This window comes from Nothoprocta perdicaria, unplaced genomic scaffold, assembly GCF_003342845.1.
Source record: "Nothoprocta perdicaria isolate Ctin4 unplaced genomic scaffold, notPer1 scaffold_7, whole genome shotgun sequence".
NCBI lineage: Eukaryota > Metazoa > Chordata > Aves > Tinamiformes > Tinamidae > Nothoprocta > Nothoprocta perdicaria.
In genome coordinates this window covers 1,096,184-1,117,994 of record NW_020455976.1, presented here as the reverse complement: position 1 = coordinate 1,117,994, position 21,811 = coordinate 1,096,184, and the positions used below count along the sequence as shown (strand labels likewise).

Sequence of the window (21,811 nt, the reverse complement as noted above, 5' to 3'; positions counted from 1 at the left end):
TGGTGCGAGGAGCGCCCGCCGCTCGGCGGCGCCGCCAAGGGCGCCTTCAGGTTCTGCGTGTGCAGCCGCGCGCTGGAGGTGGGCGAGCAGGGCGTGCGCCTCGGCGCCCTCTCCATAGTGCTGCACAACAGCCCCGAGTACCAGCTGCTGGCGACGCCCCGGCACGTGTTCCTGGTGCCCGCCGCCAGCGGCTCCACCACCGTCGGCAAGTTCCTGCTGGTCTGGCAYGGCGAGGAGGCCGCGCTCACCGTGAGCGCCCCCGCGGCGGGCCTCGTCCTCAGCAAGGCGCTGCGCCCCGGCGGGCAGTCGGACTTCAGGAAGCTCCTGCTYGGCTTTGTGGGGCTGCTCTCCACGCTGGCGCCGCTGGACATTCACACGTGTGCCCTGTCCAACGGCGGGGGGCTGCTGCTGGTGAGCACGCAGGGCTCCGTGAATGTGGTGGAGCCAGACGGGACGCAAAGGCATGTCTTTGACCTGGAGGGAGGCCCTTTGGCCCAAGGAGATGTCGTGCAGCTGAAGACCTTTGGTAACGTGCTGGCCTGCGTGTCAGCCGGCGTCCTGTACCTCGTTGACCAGAACAGTGGAAGGCTCATAGAAAAGAAAATCCTCAACATGAAAATAGTGCATTTCCTGGAGTCCCCGGGAGAGGAGGACAGCATCCAGCTCCTCACTCCAACAGGGATCTACGGCTTCAGCCTCTCCGTCCCCGAGGACAGCAACAGGCCTGAACCGTGCCTGGTGGAGATGGTGTTTGAGGAGGCCTGCAGATACTACCAGAGGAGGAGCCTCAGCAGCTCCAAGCTGACAGTGGAGAAGCTCAAGAAAGGTGGCACCTTCCAGGCTCCCGTGGCGCTTGCTGCCATCCTGCAGCACAGCCTCTGCCAGAAGCAGAAGCCAGGCCGAGGCCTCCAGGACACTTACGCCAAGCTCTTGAACACGATGAGCGAGGAGCTGCAGAGCTACCTGAGCCTGGAGCTCCTCAAGACCTGCGTGGTGGGTGCCCCGGAGACTGAGGTGGAAAGCTACTGCGAGGAGCTGGTGGAGCAGGAGATCAGCCGCGTTCTCCACTCGGACATTGACAAGGATAACTTGGCCTACCTGAACTCTGTCTTCACCTCCTTCCCCAAGGCTGCCTGGAAGGCCACGAGGGGCTGCCTGCAGTTGCAGCAGAATGGGGACGGCCGCTTGGTAGCCAGGGCCACCCCGGAGGTGTGGAAGAAGGTGGTGGGAGGGCCGCAGCAGGACGAGGTGGGGCTCAATGGGGTGCTCCCGCTCTTTGAGCTCATCTGCGCCTCCTTCCTGCGGTTCAAGCCCAAGTGGCTGCCCGGCTTTGTTGAGCTGACCCAGGAGTGCGTGAGCGTCTCCTGGGCGTATAGCAGCAAGGAGGGCCYGGAGGGCCGTGTGCCCCTCTACAAGAGAGCGCTGGGCGTCCTGGCCAGGAAGAACAAGCGCGGCGAGGCCGATGATGAGATGGAGCTTGAGCTGCTGCTCTGCAGCAAGAGGCCCAAGGCTGTGCTGCAGGCCGTGCGCCTTCTCCTGCAGCTGAAGCGCTGGCAGGAGGTGGTGGAGGTGGCRGAGAAGTTCTCCCAGGTCAGCCCCTTGCTCAACAAGGAGATATTCACCACGCTGCTGGCCGAGTTTGCCCAGCACCGAGCGCTGGACCCCTATCTGGACAGGCTGTGGCCGCTGTGCCCCGCTGAGCTGACCGCCTCGGACATCCTCAGCATCGTCCTGCAGCACCTGCCGCCCTCCCAGGAGGACCCAGTGCCCTTCTCCAGCGAGGGCGGCCAGCTGACGGTGGGCTTGCTCAAGCCGCTCCTGCAGAGGGTTGTGCAGCGTCCCAGCGTGCAGGACGAGGTGTACGGGGACGCTCTGCAGAGCCCCACMTTCCCGCCTCCCGCCCCGCGCCGCGAGCACCGGAGCCTTCCCACGGCAGCGCCCGCTGACGCCCCTCAGCCCCCCGTGCCCGGGACTGCCTCTCCCTCGGCGCTGGCGCAGGGTGACGCTGCGTGACRTGACGCGGGGAAGCACGGCCGCGTCCCCAGGCTGCGGGGGCAGCTCCGGGGACACTCCCTTGCACTACCCGGGAACACAGAATCCGGCTCCGTTGGAGGCCCCCCCGTGGCAGCGGCTCAGTCTRGGGGTGCCAACACATCCCTGCGCAGCCGTGGCAGGCGGGCGCCGTCCCTGCCTGCGTGCCGTCGGGGGAGCAAATGCTGCTGCATTTGCAGAGGAAAGCACTGGCCACGCTGGACCAAGAATGTCCGCTGGCCCAAAGCACCTTGTCTTTTGTTTGCTTGGCTCCTTTATAACTTCACTTTTCCTTTCCTGATCCTTTYGAAGAGATGTTGGAGGGATGGGCAGAGACACAGGCTCCCCAGCCTATTCCCTGCTCTGTGGGTGGGGTAATGCCTCCACGCCCTGCCTGGGAGAGACTGGACAGGTTTTTTGGGGTTTTTTGTTTGTTTTTCAGTGAGGCCACCCAGCCCTGCTGGGCTGTAAGTTGCTGCCTGTCAGCGTGGAGCCACGTTCAGCTCCGTGGCGCTGCGTGTCCCAGCAGCTGCAGCCTCCGCGTGCTGTCTCGCTGTGATTCCTCTGGGATCAATCCCGTAGCTGCGACTGATTACAGCTACTTAGCTAAAGAGAGCAGCCTAATTCCCTTATCTTTCTGTCCCAGCCCCTACCCAAACTCTTCCGAGCCGAGAAGCTGGCAGCAGCCTGTGCAGGCTTGGGGCTGGCCCTGCCTCTCCCCTTCCTTTGTGGAAGCTTAGATTGTGCTGCAGGACGCCTGGGCCCTCTGCTCCCATCTCTTCTACCTTTGCCCTTTGCACACAAAGGGGCTTTGTCAGGGTTTTCTGGCTCATATTGTGCCTCTGTTTGCAAAGTCAGTGTAACATGAGTGTCGTCGTGTGGGAAGATCCAGGTTCCAGCCTCTCCCCGGGACTCACTGCCTGTTCCTGCCTCCCTGGGGAGAGTCCCGGCTGTGGCTTTGCCTCTGCACAGGCCCACAGCGCAAAGGTCCCTGCTTCCAGAGGAGCCGTTTCTCATAGAACCGGGATGGGACCTATGTTAGTCCTCTTGAGGGGGGATTAAGCACAGYGGACATGCTTGTTTTGCAAATAAAGGTTCCTCAAGCAGTGCACGACTTGGCAAAGGCGCGTTGGGAGTCCCCCGCGTTGCTGGAGACCCACTGGTGCAGCAGGGCCTAGGGGTTGCAGCCTGGGGCCTTCCTGGCACCAGATGGGCACCTTTCCAGGATTTTCCTGCAGAGCTGCAGCTGGTCCCTTTGCTCCTGACTGGCAAACCAGGAGCAGGGAGCACCGGGCCTGCCCCTGGGGCGGCTGGAGCCGCGGCTCAGCGGGCAGAGGAAGCGCGGGCAGCCACAGCGCTGCTGTTGTGCTAGCGCCTTCCGCAGAGCGGGGCTTGGCGCCAGAAAGCCCCTGTGGCRCACCAGGCTCTGAGGAAGAGGAACTGCAGCGGCCGTGCCGGGGGAGAGGGCTGGCTGCCTTGGGCCAGCAGCCCTTGTCACCTCTGCATGGAGCAGCTGCTGCCCCTGGTGCCAAGCGGCTCTTGGCCACCTCCTGGGCCACCTCCCGGGCCACCAAGTGTCAGCTCCCAGCCCTGGACTCCGCACACACGCCTGAGGGATGGATGAGGTGCTGAGCACCCTCTGGAGTRCAAAGAGGCCGGGCAGTGATTTACAGGAGGGGATTGTTTCCCTGCAGGAAACCAAGCTGACCAGCACGCTGGGAGGGTGGAGAGGAGAAGCCCGTTCCCTGAGGATTTCTGCCTCCACGTGGGAGGGCCCTGGAGCTGCCTGCCTCAGTGCTGGTGCTCTGGGGAAGGGGAGACCTCAGCTCCAGGGTGCACAGGAGGAAAGCAGGGAGCTGTGCGGAAGGAGGCAGCGGGAAGCGGAGCCTGAGGGTGCCCTGCACAGGCCCTGACGAAGCGGAGAGCGCCGCACAGCGTAGACTACCGAGGGGAAAGCAGCTCTGAGCTTGAGGCTTTGGGGAACAAGAGAGCAGCTGAAAGCAGGGGGGACTCAGAGCTGGGGGAGACAAACCTGAGCCAAGGGCTACCCCAGGGGGTGGGAAAGGTCCCGCCAAGGGCCAGGAAGGGAGCGTGGCTCTGGGGAATGGGACTGGGCCACCGCAGTGACAGCCTGAGCAGGCAAGGGGAGGGAAGGGGCTCCACGGGCAGGATGGGTGCTGGGGCAGATAGCAGGCAGGGGAGTGCGACTTCAGGTAACTCCAGCAGGAAAAATAGAGATTAGATCTGAAAACAGTGAGTGATAAAGCAGGTGTAGTTCATGAAGGGMGAGCTGGCGGGCTCAGCCTCAGCAGAGGGCTGACGAGGGCTAGATTCCCACTGAAGGAAGTGAGGCAAGCTGCTCCTATGCACCCGCTGCGCCTCAGCCGGCCCCGGGAACAGCCGCAGCRCTCCGGGCAGGGGCAGCACACCAGCAGAGCCTGCGGCCAACCTTGCCGTGGGGCTGGACAAGAAGCGGCTCCTGAGCCAGCTGGAAGCCCCCAGGTGAGACGTACCTGAGCACCCAGAGTCCCCAAGGATCCAGGATSCTGGCTGAGCCAAGAGTGCAACAGGGACAGAGGAGCCCTTGGGAAACCTCCCCTGCGACCTGCCTGCCACCACGTCACCTTCACAGCCTCCCTGCCACAGCCCTGTGCCCTTCGGCAGCATGGCCAGAAGAGTCATCACACGCTCCTGCACACACCTATGCACATGCCTTTTATTTTTTGACACCAGAGAAGTCACAGCATCAGAAAGAGTCAGGCTCCACTCAAAAATAAATAGTCACAGTGCCGTAGAGCAGAGGGCCTCAGTAAGCAGATTGCCAGCRGCTGGCAGCATGTGCCACAGCAGCATGAGCGGCGCTGGGCCCACATGGCCCGTGTGGGGCTGGCCATGGGGACTGCCCTCCCAGCACTGCCTGTCTGTGCCCACATGGGTCACAGCATGAACCATGATGGGAAAGAGCCGTTCACTCCTCTTCACTGCCCAGGAGGAGGAAGGCTGGGGCGGGAAAAGCCACCCCAGGCAGTGTGAAGGRCAGACCCCATGTGCAGACCTGGGCATTGCATTTGCACACACTATGTGGTGCAGCTGGAGCACCAGTGTGGTCACTGCCCTGTCACCCGCCACAGCACACTGTCACCTACCAGGAAGGGGGGAGGAGGGTTGGGCCAGGGGTCAGGGGTCCCAGCCTGCTCCCCAGCCCCAGGGCAGGGGCTGCAGACAGAGCAGTCRCATCCAGCCAGCCGGGGCGCCCAGTCTCCTCCATCCGTGCCCACGCCRCAGGTGACGGGGCTACTTCCTTGGAGCCACCCGGGGAATTTGGAATGAGTTCAGTGTGGGCGCCCTGCAAAAATAGGTTATGTGTRTCACCCTCCCCCTGCAGCGGGGAGCAAAGAGCAGCCCAGGGTGTCCTGGACCCTTTGGTGCCTCTCCTCACCCTCCCTCTGTGCCCCCCAGCCCCACACAAGGACCTGCCACTGCTACTCACATCTCCAACAGATCGCTCCTAGAGGAAAAGAGAGGGGACAGCATCAGTGGGGCAGAAGGCGCCTTTGGGGCAGCCACTGCTCCTGCCCACCCCATGGTGGGGTGGAGGTATCCTACAGGACACATAACATGGGCTCCCCGCAGCCCCTGTGAGCTCAGCCCAGAGCACGCTGCTGCTCCGAGCGAGTCCCGTGAGGACCTGGGTGCCTCTGCCGCCTCTTGGTCTGGTTTCAGTTCCCTCAAGTCACCCCAGCCACTGAGTCCGCGTCTCCGACTCCAGCCACTAGAGATGGGAATGGCCAGGGAAGCAAAAGGCACCAGGGCCTGGGTGGCGAGGGAGGCCCTACGCTGCCCCGAGCATGCCAGGGCTGCAGGCGGCTGCCAAGGGGAGCAGTGCATCCAGATGGGCATGCAGGAGAGCAGGGRAGCAGAGGAAGCATGAACAGCGCAGGGAGGAGGCTGCGCTGGGCACCAGGGTGCTGCAAAGCCCGTGTCCCCGGGCGGCTGCAGGCGGGAGGTATGGGGTCCCCAATCAGTGGAGCGGCACCAAAGTGTGGAGTGGGGTGCTGCTGCGTCACCAGGAGGGAGAAATGAGGCCCCAGGGGYGCTGGTGGCCACAGGGACTGCGAGTGAGCAGTGCACCCTCTGACAGCGATGCCAGCCGCATGAGGCTGCAACATCTGCACAACATCCAGCTGTGCCCATGCTGGGATCCCCAGGCTGAGGGCGGTTGCAAAGCGGAGGCGAGAGCTGGCTGTAGGCCCCAAGCAACCCAAGGTCGCTTTGCACCCCTGGGATGGCCCCCAAAGCCCCCATCAAGCAACAGGGAGACCCCAGACCCACACGCGGTCATGGCTGCTCACTCGTAGACATCAGCGACCTCCATCCGGCGGTAAAACTTGGCGAGGCGCACGGTGAGGACGATGCTGGGCAGCAGGAGCGCAGTGCACCAGCCCAGGCTGAACCAGAAGGCATTCTGTGTGCCAGGGAGAGCCGTGAGGGCCACGGGCCAGGGGAGACACCATGTCCTTGCCTGGGGCATGAGGGGACCCGGGTGCCACCCCTGCACCAATGCCCCCCTCACCACAGAGTCCAGGATGAAGTCACAGGCCATGGCCTCCACGCTGTCCACAGCCTGCGCCACGGGCTTGCAACGCGCCACCTCTCTCGTCAGCTGGGGACACAGCGGGGACAGGGCACGTCAGGGCTGCCGAGCCCGCCTGGTCYCCCCGACCCCACCGCACTCACGCTGCTCTTGGCCCAGGCCATGTAGGTCTCGAAGAAGCCCAGCAGCTGCTGCAGGAAGGCCCGTGTCTCCTGCRGGCAGGCAGGGAGGGCACCCGTTGTGCTCTAGCCCATGCTGTGCTCCATCACGGGCAGCATCACGGGGCAGCATGGGGCACCCCGGGGCGAGGGGGCAGCCCGCGCTCACGTTCTTGATGATGGTGGCCATCTCCCTCTGCAGCGAGGCCTGCGTTTGCTCCACCTTCTGCAGCGTGGTGTTGGTCCGCACCTGCACAAGGGCTGCTCTCAGCGCGGCCCTGGCCCCTGCCCACCCCACCAGCACCCCGTGCTCCTGACAGGCACCCCACGCTCCTGCCTCCTTACCCATCATGAACAGAGCACCCGTGGGTGCCTGCTTGGGGGTGCTGATCCCCACAGTTTGCCCTGGGGACATGGGGCACACTCACCTCCAGCCCATGGGCCTGCCGCKCCACGATGTGGATGTTCTCCTTGAGACTTTGCTGGGGACAGAGTGAGAGGCTCAGGCACGGGGACACCCCAGCAGTTGGGTGGGGACCGCGTGCCACTGCCCCTGCATCACTCACCAGCGGGCCGGGCAAACTGGCCTCCATCTCCCCAGCCAGCTCCCTCAGCAACCTGGCTTCCTCCTCCAGCTCCTCCTTCGTACCTCCGCCCTGCAGGAGATGCTCTCAGCTGTGCCCACCCTGGGCACAGGGGCCCTGCCCCTCCACACGGGTCCCCAGGGCAGCTCCCACCACTGGGGAGTGCAGAAGGAGCCCAGGCTCTGGGCTGGGGGCTGCAAGGACCCCCATAGCAGACATCCCACCCACTCCAGACAGCAGAGCCCACTGAGGAAGGAAAAGACTCCTCTGGCACCAGGGGAGGTGGAGCAGTGGCTTTGGAGACAAGGTGGGCTCTGATCTCACCACTTGCTCTGCCAGCCTCTCCAGCTCTGCGGCCACATCCAGGAGGCTTCCACGGGTTACGTTCTGATTCAGCTGGAGAAGGCAGAGAGATACCCGTGAGCCCAGGAGAGGAGCTTTACCCGGGTGCACCAGTCCCCACGGGGCAGAGAGGGGCCAGGAGCTGCCCGGCACAGGAGGAGGTGGCCAGTTACCCCAGAAGGCGGTACGCAGAGCAGAGCTGGGAGCCTGGGGCAGGGTGTCGCCCAGATTGGACCCCAGGATGCGCTCTGCCCAAACACAGGCCGCCCCAGCACCCCTGCGTGCCCACCTGCACCAGGCTGGGCGCAAAGTCAGGCGGCTGCCCCAGCCTGCTGGCCTCCAGCAGCAGGTCCTTCTGGCTCTGGTTGAGCAGCGAGATGGGGCTCAGCGTGATGTTGACCCTCTCAAAGGCCGTGGAGATCTCTGCGGTGTACTGTGGAGAAGGAGCCATGGGGAGGGACATGCCGCAGCCCTGGGGCCGGCCAGCACCTCCGGCACCGCTGCCCCCCGCGCCCACCTGGGTGATATTGAAGAGCTCGTCCAGGGAGATGCGCCGGTCCAGGTGCAACGTTTGCCACAGGGCAGCATTGTCCTGGCACTGCCTGTGGGAAGGGGCACCGGACTGAGCCACAGCCATGCTGGGAGCACCACGGCTCGCAGGGCACAGCACCCCTTGCACCAGCCCCGGGGCCAGGGCAGGCAGCTCCAGCTCCCCCCAGCCTGGCCAGCACCTCGCAGCCCTGAGGAACTGCATTCCTCTGCAAAGGTGAGGTGCCCAGGGCCGGGACCCACCTGTACAGCTCTGAGATGTTGGTGCTGTCCTCCCCCAGCACCTGCGACAGGTTGAAGTTGGGAATGAACCCAGGGGTATCCAGGAGCTAAGAGCAAGGAAAGCGAAAGAGAAACTAGGCTTGGTGCCTGCCCTATGTGAGCACCTCCATCCACACACAGACACCTGGGGAAGGAGTCTCCAAGAAGCCAGCACAGGCTCCTCTCAGCTGGCCACCTCCAGACAAGGCTCCCATAGCCCAGGACAGGGGGGCCAGCTCACCTCAAAGAGCTGCTGGTCATGCAGGGACTGGCAGAAGAGCATGTAGACGTTCCCCCCCAGCACGAAGGGGACCAGCACGACCAGCATTAGCAGCCAGGAGAAGATGAAGCTGAARCCGACCCCTCTGCCGAGACACAGACATCATCAGCTCCCAAGGCCCCGTGCGCAAGCACCKGTGCTGGCTCTGGGAGCAGCCCTGCACCCCAACATTGGAGCAGACATAGCAAGCAGCCCAACCAGCCAGATCATACCCAGCATTAAGACACCCCCCTGTCCTTACAACATGTATCTGCTCTGACATCAGTGGCCCTAAAGATCTCCACCTGAGTGACTCCCACTAGCACCCTGATCTACGCTCATGTCTCCCACCTGTATAGCAAACCCTGGCAGGTGGTTAAGCCCCAGCCGTGTGATCRCTGTGGAGCTCCGGCAGCCCCTGCCCCGCTTCCCGCGCGCCCCTCGGCAGGGCCCGGCTCCTCACGCCATGAAGCAGTTCCCGGCGGCGTTGGAGAGGCAGCCCCGCTCCGTGGGCAGCGCGGCCGGCTCCAGGCCCAGCGGCCCCAGCAGCAGCCCGAGGCCATTGCAGATGACCACCAGCAGCACCATGCAGCACAGCAGGGCACACACGCTCCACCTGGGGCAAGAGCACGTGTCATGTGTCACCTAGGGCCACAGCCCCGGCCACCCTGCCGCCGCAGGGCCAGCTGGTTTCTGCAGCCTCCCGAGCCCCTGCAGAGAAGGGAGCAGGGGGCTGCAGGGCACCTACCTGAGCTTCTCAAAGGCGGTCACGGGCTCCCTGTAGCTCTCCAGCGTGGACGTGGCGTTGTCCAGAAARGCCACGCTGTGGCCCTCCAAGTCCTCGACTGGGAAGCGCTCGGGCATGTTGCTGATCTCCTGCCTGATCTGGCCCAGCTGGTCCTGGGCCCCTGCGGGGACGGGGAGGGGTTGGCGCTGGCAGCTGGGGCCCTGGCAGGGATGAGGAGCGGACGGAGGGAGCCAGCCAAGCCGGGCACAGCAGGCACTCGGCCCCGCTTACTTGTCACCACCTCCCGTGACTGCTTGTGCACCTTGTCAGGGGTCTCGTTCAGCGTGCGGTTGACCTGCGGCCAGAGGGGCACAGCTCGTGTCCCTGGCGGAGCCCAGGGCTGGGCAACCCCAGCCCTCCAGCCCATGGTGGCACTGGAGCCAGGCTCCCCACAGCCCCTGGCATGGTGGGACAGCAGGTAGGAGCCAACTGGGGCAAACTGGCCATGCAAGGAGGCTGAGCCTGGACAGGCTCAAAGGCCCCGTTGCACCAGAGGACACCTTGGGCAGGCACAAAATGGGTAGGCCTGGTCTCCAGCCAGCCCGTGCCTCCATGCAGCAGCACGATGCAGCTGGAGGGGCTGCCAGCACTGTCCCAGCAGCACCAGCACCCAGCCCTGTGCCTGGGCAGGAGGGACCCGTCACCTTCTCCAAATTGGCCGCCAGGTTGGAGGCGGACACATCTCGCAGGGCCTTCAGCTGCTGCTGCACACCGGGGATCTGAGAGGAAAAGCAGCGGGTAGCAGTGGCCGGGCACCAGGCCGCCCCGGTGCCCGCGCCGCACCGCTCGCCCTGGCCGTGCTCACCACGCTGAAGTTGGCCTGGAAGCCGAGGCCGTGCAGGGAGAYGCTGCCGCAGCGGCGCCCGCAGCGCTGCACCGTGCGGTTGATGCTGTCCTGCAGCTCCTCCAGCCTCTGGCTGTAGTTGCTCTGAAGCTCCCGCAGGCGCCAGCTGGTGCCATCRATGTCACCATAGGCGCTGGCCAGCGACTCCATCACTGGGGGAGACAGCRAGGGCTCAGAGCCCTCCTGGGGGCCCTATCCAAGGCTTCTGGGGGCTCTCCAGACATGCATCTGCTCCCCTTGGATCCCCAGGATCCCCACGGAGGGTGCCGGCCCCTGGAGCCAGGGCCGTTACCTTCCAGCAGGCTCTGGAGGGAGCCCACTGCCTCGCTCATGCTCCTCCTGATGCTGGAGATGATCACGTTGCCCAGCGTTGTCCCAATGCCTGTGGAGATGGAGGAGACGGTGTCAGCAYGGGACACCCCCAGCAGCCCAGGAGCAGCTGAAAGCAGAAGGGGGCTCTCGGAGGGTTTCTGAACTCATCACTGTCAGGGGTCCCCATATAAACGGTGTCTGGGATGCCTGGGGTTGGCAACGAACTGGGAGGGAAGCACAGCCCCTCTTGGCATGGGGGCCATGGGGGCACCAGCCTGTGCAGGGCCAGAGCCCGGCGCAGTGAGGCCACCCACGGGCGCCCCCCAAGCGCCCCAGCAGCGGCTCCCGGGGCTGCCCGGCCCCGTGCCGCGCTCACTCACTCTGCAGGCTGTGGTTGGCGCGCGCCAGCGGCACCTCGCTGCGGGCGGCGATGAAGTCGATTTGCTGCAGGGACAGAGAGGGGCTGTCGGAGCAGCCCGGGGGGCCTGCCCCACGGCCAGCCCCATGGACTGTGCTTCCCCGTGGCCGCGGGGCTCCCGGCGTGCCTGGGGGATGGAGGCCAGGTAGGTGCGCAGGTCGCTGGCGGTGGCGTTGACGTTGGGGAAGGTGCCGCTCACGGCCTGTGCCAGGCGCGTGTTGCTCATGAAGGCGCAGACGTTGCCGGCCCTGCAAGCGGAGGGCGGCGGGGTGAGCGCGGGGCCCCCGCAGCGCTGCTGCCGGGAAGGGTGCGCGCGGGGCCGAGGCCGGGCCCACGGGACCTGCTCCCGCTGCTCCCGCTTCCTCCCCTTTGTCCCGCCGCGCCGGGAGCCGCTCCTGCAAACAATGGCAGCTTCCTGGCACGGCCGCCTGCCGGCCCGGCCAAGCTGCCGCTTCCACCCAYCCTCCATCCCGTGCAGAGCCGCCCGGCCGGCAGCTCCGGGGCTCAGGATGCAGCTGCCGCCCGTGGCCTCCCCCATCCCTCTGCCACCAGCCCTGGGGCCTCTGCTCCGGCTGCACTCACAGGAGCAGGGCCGAGACGGCCAGGACGGCGGCGTAGAGAGCGCGGCGGCGGCAGCCGCTCCGCCGGCCCTGCTTCTGGTACCGGCGGCCCCCGCACCTCCCGCAGCAGCGGCAGCAGCAGAAGCAGCAGCCGACCAGGGGCACAAGGACGATGAAGAGGAGGCCGATGGCCGCGCACACCAGGAAACCCACCTCGTAGCTCAACAGCTGGGAGAGAGGGAAAAGAGTCGAGAGCACGTGGCTGGCACCCTCCCTTGGGAAGTTGCCTCCAGCTTGGAGGGTCCCGGCCGGACACGGGCATTGAGGGGGATTCCCAGGGGTTGTGCCTCTCCCTTGGCTCCTGCCCAGTGCGCGGGGCTCAGCCTCGGGGCAGCACCCGCTGGTGTCCCCTGCCCGGCCAAGGCTCCTGCCCTCACCACCTCTCACCTGCTGGACCTGCTCCCTGCTGATCTGGCCCTGGTCCTGCCTCAGCTCCACGATCAGCTCTGGGGACAAGAGAGGGGCCTTAGGTGGGCGGGGGCATCTCTGGCTGCCCCGCGGGAGCAGGAGATCCTCACCCCAGTGGGGCCACAAGGGAGGATGCTCCGGCAGCCACCTCCGTCCACATACATCCCATCCGGAGGCCATGCACCCTCCTGCAGCCCAGCCCCGCACACAGGGAATCGGCCGCCGGGGCTGCCCGGATGCAGGGGCACTGGGCACTTTAGTGGCTCGAGGCAAAGCCTCTCCACCAGTCCCGCTTTGCATGTTCTCCATCCTTCCCAGAGCTCTCCCTGTTCCAGGGCAGGATCAGGCTGAGCACCCACATGCCACGGACACGGTCCCGGAGCCGCGAGCCACGTGTTAGCCCGCGAGCTGCCAGCAAAGGGCCGAGCCCGGGCGAGGAGGAAGCGCAGGCAGGTGCCAAGGCCAGAGCGGGCAAAGAGCGGCCGGCGGGGATCCCGCAGGCAGCGCCCGCTCCGCAGGGACCAGCCCACYACGGGATCCTGGCATCGCCCGTACGGACCCGTGGCACCTCGCGCTTCCCTAGCGCTGGCATGCTGGGAGGAAGGAGCAGCTCCTGGGAACATCTCAGGCAATGGGACCCAAAAGGGGCACCCAAGCCCCAAACAAGGACATGACCCCCAAACCCTCCAGCCCCAAAGAGGTCCCAGGCAGGTGGGCAGGGGGAGCCCCCGGGCATCCTGCGCCCTCGCTGCAASGGGGGCAGCACCAAGCGGGCCCCCCATGCTGGGCATGCAAGGAGCCGGAGCAGCGCGTCCGTGTGCAGGGAAGGAGGACACGCARCGGGGCAGGAGGGTCCCCGCGGGGCCGCGCACCCACCTGCGGGCAGGGCGTTGGGCTGCACGAGGCGCAGGAAGCCGTGCACCATGGCCGCGAGCCCCGGCGTGCTGCTCGCCGGCGGCCGCGGCCCCGCGCCGTACGCCGGCTGCCACACGCTGCCCAGCTCCATCCCGGCGCGGCCGCCGAGGCTCCCGGGACGGCGGCAGGAGGTGGCAGAGCCGGCCCGCTCTGCTCTGCTCCCCAGCAGGAAACGCCGGGGAAAAAGAAAATCAGCCACCTGTCGCTCCCGTCCGGAAGCCGAGGGCTGTCGGGAAGCAGCGGAGCAGGACGGAGAGCTGCGGGAGCCGCCAAGCAGCCCGAGGATGGGGCAGGGGTAGGACGAAGCGCTTACCCAGCGCGGCGGCTCCTCCGCGCGCCCGCCGCAGGGCACGGCCGCCCGGCGCCACCCCGAGCGCTTTATGGTTTGTTTAAGTTTCGCCCGTGATTAGGGCAGAAGCCGCTGGCTGTGATGCCGCCCGGGCCCGCCCCGYGCCTGGCACCCGGCCAGCCCCGCCGCGGCTCCGCATCCGGCTCGAGGTCCCCARCCGCCAACCCCCGGCGGGCCCGGACACCGGGAGAACGGCGCCTCCTCCCCGGCTTTCCTGCCTTTCCCCCGGGGACGCGCAGTCCCAGGACAAGCAGTGCCGGGCTCCACGCTCCCGCGGCCAGGTGACTTGTGGCCGCCCCACACCGGCTGTTCCCTGGCACAAGCCACATCCCAGATCCCAAATTCGTAGCTTTGCAAATTTTGGATCTTTGCGTTTTGAGAAGAACCAGCACCAGCCCCAGAACCAGCCTTTGGATTTAGAAAGCTGCCCAAAGGGGGCATTTCTGCAAAACAGGTTTTCCACACACAAGCCCTAAGCCTTGGAGCTGGGAAGCATCACAGCAGCCCTGGCCTTGCCCTGGGGGCAGGGACCCCACCGCCCCTGCTTTGCCTCCCACTGGCCCCCGACGGCCTTTTTCCCCTCCCCTCCACCCCAAACCCCCAGCGTGGGGCACCCAGGGGTGCTGTGAGCCCAGACGCYGGCACTGGGTGACCCCCGCGGTCCCGCCACCCTCTGGGCTTGCCTGGGCCAGCCCGGGTGGGGGGACGCGGCCCCAGGACACCTGGGTCCCCCCAGCTCCCCCCATGATGAAGAGAGGGGGAGGACAGGGGCGGTGAGGGGGACAGGGGGTCCTGGCACCGCAGTCCGTGCTGCGGAGTGGGGACACAAAGGGCCACAGTGGAGGGAACCCGAGTGATGCCCGGGGGCAGCCCCGCAGCCCCGTGCCCACGAGGCTGGCAGGAGCCTCCAGCTCAGGGCAGGGCAGGCAGCCCCGAATTTGCAGGCAGGACCCCCGGGCCAGGCGGACGCAGGAGCCTGGGCAGGACCTCGTGGGCAGGGAGAGCGGGAAGGGGCCGAGGCGGTGCCTGGCAGGACGGGAAGGGGGTTGTGTCAGGGCTGGAGATATTTTTTGGGGCCTCCTTCCTGGAGCGCACAGAAGCACGCTGACCTCAGCCTGCTCCTGCCTGCGGGCACCCGGCCCCCGGGAATATCTCAATGCCRTTTCCTGGTGCAGCCTGTTGGGCCTGTCCGTGGGAAGTTCCCCCTCGACCCATCACTTCGGGACATGAGCTGACGCCCGCAGCCAGGCCCCTTGCCGGCTCCCTGGGGGCTCGGCCATGGGCAGGACATCCCTCTGCAGCCCTGCRGAGCCAGGGCAGGGGATCCTACCCGGGATCTGCCACGCAGGGGCAGGATTGGGCAGCCCTGCATCCCGGGTGTCCGGTGCAAGGTCGGGATTTGCCACCACTGCAGCCTTCCCTGCGCAGTGGCATCTCGCCGGGTTCCGGGCACCCTGCCAGGCTGCTGCTAACGCCGAAGTGCAGCCCGGTCCCTGCTGGCCCTGCTGCATCGCCCTCCTCCGAGCAGTGAAGCCGCGTCCCCACGGGCGGCCAGCGCGCAGGGGGAGATGTGCCCATCGCCCTGGCACCTGGGCAGGCCCCGCGCTGCTGGTTTGCTCTGGCAGCGGCACAGGGCGCTCTCCCAGCAGCGCCGTTCCCATTGCCAGGATTCCTGCTTTGCGCTGCGTGGCAGGGAGCCAGGAGGGGCCTGGCAGGGCCCAGCACCCCCGAACGGAGCCAGAGCCGCCCAGGGGGCACCGAGCACCCTGTGCTGATGCCCCCACTGCCCCTGGGGCCCTGCGTCCCCCCGCACGCTGCCAGCACCGGCGGCTGCCGAGGGTGCACCGGGCAGGCACCGTGTCAGTGTCGGTGCCAGCAGCCGGTGCCAGCAGCCGGCCGGGCAGGGAGCACCGGAGGGGCCTCCCGAGGGGCGGCTCTTCCCCCGTCTGMGGCTCTTCCCCCTCTCGAGCCCTGCAGCGACGGGGCCCCGGGGCAGCTCCAGCCGGGGCCGGAGCGCAGCGCGGCCGGGCTCCGCAAGGAGGGCGCAGCACAGCCTCAAACCGAAAAGTCGTTTTATTGGTACCATACATGACTCATAAATGGCACAAACTATGGAGGGAAGGGAGAAAAAAAAAAAAGAAAGAAAAAAGGAAAGCAAAAAAAAAAAAAAAAAAGCAAAAGAACGAAAAAGGCATTACAGTGCGGTGGGAGCAGCGCGGCGCCGGGGCTCGTCCCCTCCGCGGCAGCCTAAGCCGCGCGGCCGTGGCCATCGCGTGGTGGTGGCCATCGTACCATAGCTGCAGTGCAGGGACCCCTGCCACCACGCGGGGACCCCTGCCACCACACGGGGACCCCCTGCCACACGCGGGGACCCCCTGCCACCACACGGGGACCCCCTGCCACACGCGGGGACCTCCTGCCACCACACGGGGACCCCCTGACACCACGCGGGGACCCCCTGACACACACAGGGACCTCCTGCCACCACGCGGGGACCCCCTGACACCACGCGGGGACCCCCTGACACCGCGCAGGGCTCTGGGCGGCCCTGGCCCACGCTGGGACAGCAGGAGATGAGGGGGCTGCTGTGGCCCAGCAGTCCCCGCCGCGCAGGGACAGGATGCAGTGAGGAGGCCCCCGCAGCCCCAGAGCCCCTGCTGCCCTGCAGCCCCAGGGACAGGGGACAGCAGGGACGGGATAGGGGGCCCGGCACAGAGGTCCGGAGCCAGTGGCAAGAGCAGGGCAGGCGCCCCCGGCGCCTCCTCGGCCCCACACAAGTCACCACCCCCACATACACGGGCCCCACACGCATCCAGGGCAGCCCCCCGAGCCCCCCGCCGAGGCCCGGGAGGGACACGGGCAGCCCGGGCCCCCCGGCCGCTGGGCTGAGCCCCAGCCCCAGCCCTCCCATCTTCTCCTTGGAAGAAGCCTTGGAAGGAAATGTTGCGGGGGGTATTTTTTCTCTTTTTAAGCCAAAAAAAAAAAAAAAGAAAAGAAAAAGAAAAAAGAAGAAGTAATTATTCTCGTTGTTTCCCCTAACATCAATGGAGGCACCTGCTCTAGTGATAACACATTGAAAGAACAGTATCGTACACACTGCCTACAGCGCGGAAATGTACAAGCACGAGGTACACGAACCCGGGGGGCAGGGAGCGGGGGCAACAGCACACAAGATTTACACTGAGGAGGCGGGGGCGGCTGCCCCCCACCCCCTGGAGGGATTAGAAAGGAAGTCTGCAAAGTCTCTCCTTGGTTTGAAGCTCTCCGAACTGGATATAAAACGAGACTCCCAAGAGAAGAAGCCTGTACAAAAGTCAGGACAGGGTGAGAGCGCTCAGGGAGGGAAGGGATTGGCAGGGAGGGGGTGTTGGGGGGGGTTGTCTCATTTTTTTCCTTTTTTTTTTTTTAAACTTACAATTTTAATAATATTATTTTTTTAAAAAAAGACAAAAGTAGGAGGTACCGAGAGCCTGGGCTTGCAAAGGGGCCCTGGGCGGGCACCCGTGCAGCGAGTGGAAAYGCACGGGGCCCACGGCACGGGGCGAGGGCCCCGGCCACCCGGGCGCCTCCGTTCCTATATACACAGTCCCTGCTCGGCCCTGCTGCGCTCTGGCCCCGGGGCAGCGGGAGAAGGGGAGGGCCATGGGGACCATCCTCAGCATCCGGGCACAAGGCAGCTCCGGGAACGCTTCCCTCCGGCAGCCCCACCGCGGCCACGAGCCAGGCAAGGAGGAAAAGGAGGAAGAGGATGAGGATGAGGCTCTCCRTGCCGTGCCAGACCCAGCGCCGGGCACCTGCACGGCAGCCGCCGCACGCTGCCCTCTCCTCGGTGCCCCTGCTCRGCAGGCAGGGCCGGCCGCTCCGGGGAGGGCTCGAGAAACTCTCCGGGGAAGAAGCAGGGGGGAAGAGGGACCAGGGGGGATAACGAAGCTACGGCGCCCGCCATCCGGCGCTGCCCCGGGATGGGGCCGGGGGGGAAGGCAGGCGCGGGGGGAGCCGGGGGGAGCCGGGGGGAGAGGGCTGGGGGCTGCCCGTGTGGCGGGCGCCCCGGGCGGCGCCGAGCCGCCCCCGGTACCTCGCCGCTTCCCAGTCACTCTCCTTTGCAAATGTACAGGTAGATCGGTTTGGACTGAGTCCACGCGGCGGCCGCCGGGCCGTTACTGCGACGCCTGCGACGTGGGGTTCTCTGACTTGCTCTCCTGGCTGGAGGGCGGTTTGCTGTTCCAGGGGCTGTTGGCCCCCAGCGCCGGCGAGTTGTTGAAGCTGTCCTCGTCGTCGATGCCGTTGGCGGCGTCGAACTGCGTGTTCTCCAGCCGGGTGATGAGCCGCTCGTCCTCGTCCCCAAACTCCCCCCCCATCAGCGTGGGCTCGCCTACCACCATCACATCCTGAAAGGGGAGACGGTCCCGAAACATAATCGAGGTGGGGGGAGCCCTGGCCGCCAGCCCCCACTAACCGTCTCCTTATTCCCCTCCTCGGGCTCCTCTGCGGTTCAGGTATGGCCGAGGCAGAAGGGGGTCCCCCCCTTCTCCCCACTGCCAGAGAGAGCTGGGGGGCTTGGCCAGGCCGTCCCCAGGGTCCTCTCCCTCCAGCCACCGCTGGGGTCTCCCCTTAGCCACTGCCTGGGGCAGGGAGCCCTCCCCTCGCCCCTGGGGAAGGAAGAGAGAATGGAAAGGGGATGCTTACAGGTACCTGACTGGACAGGGCAAAGGTGCTGGCCGGGCTCTTCTTCTTGCTGTTGCTGTTGTTGGTGTTTCCCCCGCCGGAGCTCATGGTGCTGCCCCCCGACATCTTCCTTTTCCGGCGCTTGCTGGGCTGCTGCCGCGCTGGCTCCGCTGGCAAAGCGGGGAGACGCCGTCACCCCTGGGAGAAGGGGACAGTGCTCCCCATCCCCCAGCCCAGGAACGAGCCCTTTCTCTTGGTAAGAACCTTCCGTAAGCACCACATTCCACCCTGTGACAGCCTCTTCCCCCTCTCCTCCACAGTTTCCACGTCCCTGGCACTCAGGGCACTCCCTCCTCTCCTGGCATCCTCTTTCAGCCACCACTTCCCCCATCAGCAGGCAGGATTCCTGTCCCTGCTTTGCTAGGAAAAGCAATTCAGTGCCAGAGCCAGCACAGGGCACTGGCAGAGAAGGCAGGGCAGCAGTCAAGTGAGCTGTGTGCCCAACACGCTGCCCCCAGGTGCACAGGACAGGGCTTGCGCCTGGCCTGGGGCTGCAAGAAACCSGTTGGGAGGGCAGGGCCTGAGCGGGTCCATCCCAACATTCCGGGGATGCTGTGGAGCACGGAGGGCAGCAGGACTCACCAGGCGGGGCCACCATCCGCTGCCACTTCTGGAACAGGCAAGTCTTGAGGCAGTCCCGGGGACTGAGGCTGTAGGTCTTGTGCCGTGACATGAGCTCCTGCATTGGTTCTAGGATTACACAGAGCTGTGGGAAACAGCCAGAGACTCGGGGTTAGATGGCCACGCTCCAGGCCCCAGCAAGAGCCCCGCTGCCTCGCAGCCACCTGCACTGCCCTTGCGCAGCCCGCCCTGCCCGAGGCTGCAGATACCTCTGTCCCCAACAGCCCAGGGCAGGGAGGCATCAGGCAGGAGAGGAGACCACAACGCAACTCTTTGCAACCTGAGGTTGCCCTGCCACCCACTTACTCGGAGGTAGTTGAGTGTGGAGTTTGAGAGCCCACAGCGGGTGATATTCTTGGATAACTGGTCCAGCATCTGGGGGTCCTGTGCCTGCAGGCAAGAGGGAGAGAGTGCTCAGGTGCATCCAGGCCAGGGACTTCTGTGCCGCAGCCGGTGATGTCCCCAGGGTGATGAGCTCAGCAGCTCCGTGTCGCTCGTGCCCCCAGGGCCTCAGTACTCACATGCATGGCAAGGATGCTGCGGGGGATGAGCTCTCGATGCTGGCGGATGCTGAAATGCCACGTCTTTATCCTCATCATGTCATCAAACATGAACTCCAAGTAGAGCCGCCCCTCCACGCACACCTGGGCAGGGCACAGTGTCAGCTCATCGCGGGAGGCTGCCGCCCTCCTCCCACAGCCCACAGCTCCTGGGAATCCATTCCTCCAGGAGGTCCATTGCTCTTGGTTTGGCCATGCCCTGCACTGCGCTCAGCAGAAGCCAAWCCCAGGAGGCTACAGCAGCCTGGGGACCAGTGCAAAAAGGGCGAGCAGCCGGGGAACGTGTAGCCACAGCACAGGGCTCGCTTGTGCCTGTCTGCCCAGCACATGGCCACGCAAATCCGCGGCACCCACTCACTGTGCAGGATCAAAGTGATGRGGAGGGCAAGCCAGGCTGAGGCACGAGGGCCGGGGTGGCTGTGGGGACAAGCAGTGGGGCTGCTGCGGGTACCTGGGTGAACATGGGCTTGCCGTGCTGGGTCACCATGGTGCACTGGTCACAGTCYAGCGAGACGAAGTTGTTGTGGAACGACTCCTTGGGGTGCTTGAGCACGTAGTAGAGCTCGGTGGCCCCCCCTTCAAAGATGCTGCGGAAGTAGCGGGGAATCAGAGTCCGGCCGATCGCTGCAGGTGGGAGAAGGAAGACGACAGTATCAGCAAATCGGCCTGGCTCAGATCTGCCTTCCTGTATCCCGGRGCTGTGTGTAGAGAGGGTCCCTCAACCCCTTCCAGCTGCAAGCAGCTCCTGGGCATGATGGTACCCCAGGAATGCTGATCCCTGTTACCCTTCCCATAACTCTTCTGTGCTCTCCAGCTCTCAGGGAGGGAGGAGGGCTCAGACCCGAGCCCTGGAGACCCCCTGGCAGCTCCCGGCTGCACGAGGCCCCCGCCACACTGTGGGAGCCCGGGGGCTGCTAGCACTCACTGTATCTCTTTGGTCCATCCTCCAAGCAGAAAGTGATTGTTAGCATGGCRTCATCCTCGAAGAACTCCGTGGTGAAGGCGTCCCACCACAGATTGTCACATTCCTGGGGACAGCAGAGAGATGCCCGGTTACAGGGACACAGCGAGAGAGCCCTCAGGCTGCCAGGCACAGTGGCCATGTGCTCAACCCTCCAGGTTCCCCAGGGCTCCTGCGTGGGCACCCAGGCTCCTGTGCCACCAGGCAGGGCCGTGCTGCAGAGGGGATTTCTCTTGCAGCGATGGTGAAAGGGGCAGCTCCCTCCCTTGCGGCCGCCCAGCAGCTCCCCGTGCCCCTCACCTCCGTCCAGTTCTGCAGCCGCTTRTTGAGCTCAAATATCCTGTAGTCGGTCTGGTTCCCGTACGGCGTGTGCCTCCTGCGGGGAGCAGAGTGCAGCGGTCAGCGCGGGACGGCCCGAGCCCGCAGCGAGGGGGCACAGCAAAGGGGAGAGCAGCTCCCATGGGGCAGGGAGGAGGGCAGCGACCCCCAGGGCTGAGCAGGGCCCGGGCTTGCAGGGAGCTGCCAAGGCCGGCAGGCCCCACGTGTGCCCCCGGGGCTGGCTGCCCGTTCTGCACCCCCCACCGGCCCCTTCCCACGTGGCGGCGCCGCTCTTACCCGATTCCCGGCTCCAGGTACGTGGGTGGGTACATGGGAGTAGGTCTGCGGGGAGAAGCAGTAACGCGGGTTAGTGCYGGGGGCATCTCCGCACCCCTGCCCTGCCTCCAGCTGCCAGCACGGGGCTCAACGTGGATGGGACCCCTGGGCTGCACCCTGGCTGCCCCATGGGCAACTTACACCCATGAGGCCGGGCTCTGCTCCGGCACTGCCCGAGCAGAGCTGCTCCAGTCCCCGGGAACACGGGCACCTCCCTCCGGACACGTCCCACCACCCCACGGCCAGGGCAGAGGTTGGCCAAGGGTGGTTTTTGTGGGACCCTCCGAGGTTCAAGCCRCCCCCGGTCCCCTCTCACCCCACATCTCGATCCAGCATGGTGCCCGGGTGGAAGGGGGGGAAGGCGTTGCCGTTCGGGGGCTCCTTGGGCGAGTACAGCTTGAACGACTTAGAGGAGCAGCCTGCGCAGAGGGGAGAGAGCAGGTGAGCGGCTCGGCCCGGTCCCCACGCGGGGAGCGCACGGGGGCCAGGCGCAGCGGCCACACGCACAGACCCCGCTCAGAGGGGCTGCAGGCCTGGGGGGCAGCCCGCAGCCCCCCATAGCCCCCCGCTGCCCAGACCAGCACCGAGCGCACTCGCAGCCTCGCGTGGCGGTGCCTGAGTGTGCAAAGTTGGTCGGTGCTCAGCTGGCCACGGAGGGGCTGGCGCCTGGCAGGAAGGGCCCAGCTGGTGCGCCAGGGAGGGCCCTATCCCCCCCCAGCCCCGCACGCTGCTCCTAATCCTGCCGACCTGGGCAATCCCGCGGGATCTTTCTGCTGACCTTTCCATCGCCATGGTGACGGGTGAATAATCACCAGGCYGGGGCCGTCCCCAGGCAGGCACCATCTGCCGCTGGGTCACC

General features: G+C 65.9%; 3 protein-coding genes across 3 annotated transcripts in view; 1 reads left to right on the top strand and 2 right to left on the bottom strand.

Moving 5' to 3' along the window:
* Positions 1–3: 3 nt before the first annotated feature.
* On the top strand, positions 4–3,000 carry HPS6 (HPS6, biogenesis of lysosomal organelles complex 2 subunit 3; the record flags this gene model as incomplete). The annotated part of the gene is made up of 1 exon (XM_026050673.1): positions 4–3,000. A coding segment is annotated over one exon (2,010 nt), but the record flags the coding sequence as incomplete, so codon positions are not given.
* Positions 3,001–5,187: 2,187 nt separating this feature from the next.
* Positions 5,188–13,173, bottom strand: LOC112957102 (prominin-1-A-like). The gene is made up of 24 exons (XM_026050672.1): positions 13,044–13,173; positions 12,147–12,205; positions 11,722–11,927; positions 11,267–11,387; positions 11,102–11,165; positions 10,702–10,848; positions 10,371–10,561; positions 10,210–10,284; positions 9,797–9,860; positions 9,527–9,686; positions 9,242–9,394; positions 8,761–8,884; positions 8,502–8,587; positions 8,227–8,311; positions 7,999–8,142; positions 7,692–7,763; positions 7,350–7,439; positions 7,212–7,265; positions 6,953–7,033; positions 6,769–6,837; positions 6,605–6,694; positions 6,384–6,496; positions 5,522–5,539; positions 5,188–5,377 (listed from the first exon to the last, which is right to left on the bottom strand). Exons 1-24 carry the CDS (start codon positions 13,171–13,173, stop codon positions 5,326–5,328), a joined length of 2,448 nt encoding a protein of 815 aa, XP_025906457.1. The 3' UTR covers positions 5,188–5,325.
* A 4,378-nt stretch (positions 13,174–17,551) lies between these two features.
* The window catches only part of LDB1 (LIM domain binding 1), a 20,283-nt gene continuing 16,023 nt past the window's right edge, over positions 17,552–21,811 (bottom strand). The window contains exons 2-11 of the mRNA XM_026050589.1: positions 21,269–21,371; positions 20,914–20,958; positions 20,599–20,674; positions 20,263–20,365; positions 19,789–19,961; positions 19,299–19,421; positions 19,084–19,167; positions 18,739–18,862; positions 18,118–18,266; positions 17,552–17,819 (exon numbers count right to left, since the gene is read on the bottom strand). Coding sequence (XP_025906374.1) covers positions 17,589–17,819; positions 18,118–18,266; positions 18,739–18,862; positions 19,084–19,167; positions 19,299–19,421; positions 19,789–19,961; positions 20,263–20,365; positions 20,599–20,674; positions 20,914–20,958; positions 21,269–21,371 — 1,211 coding nt within the window. The 3' untranslated portion in view covers positions 17,552–17,588. The remainder of the gene's footprint in view (positions 17,820–18,117; positions 18,267–18,738; positions 18,863–19,083; positions 19,168–19,298; positions 19,422–19,788; positions 19,962–20,262; positions 20,366–20,598; positions 20,675–20,913; positions 20,959–21,268; positions 21,372–21,811) is intronic.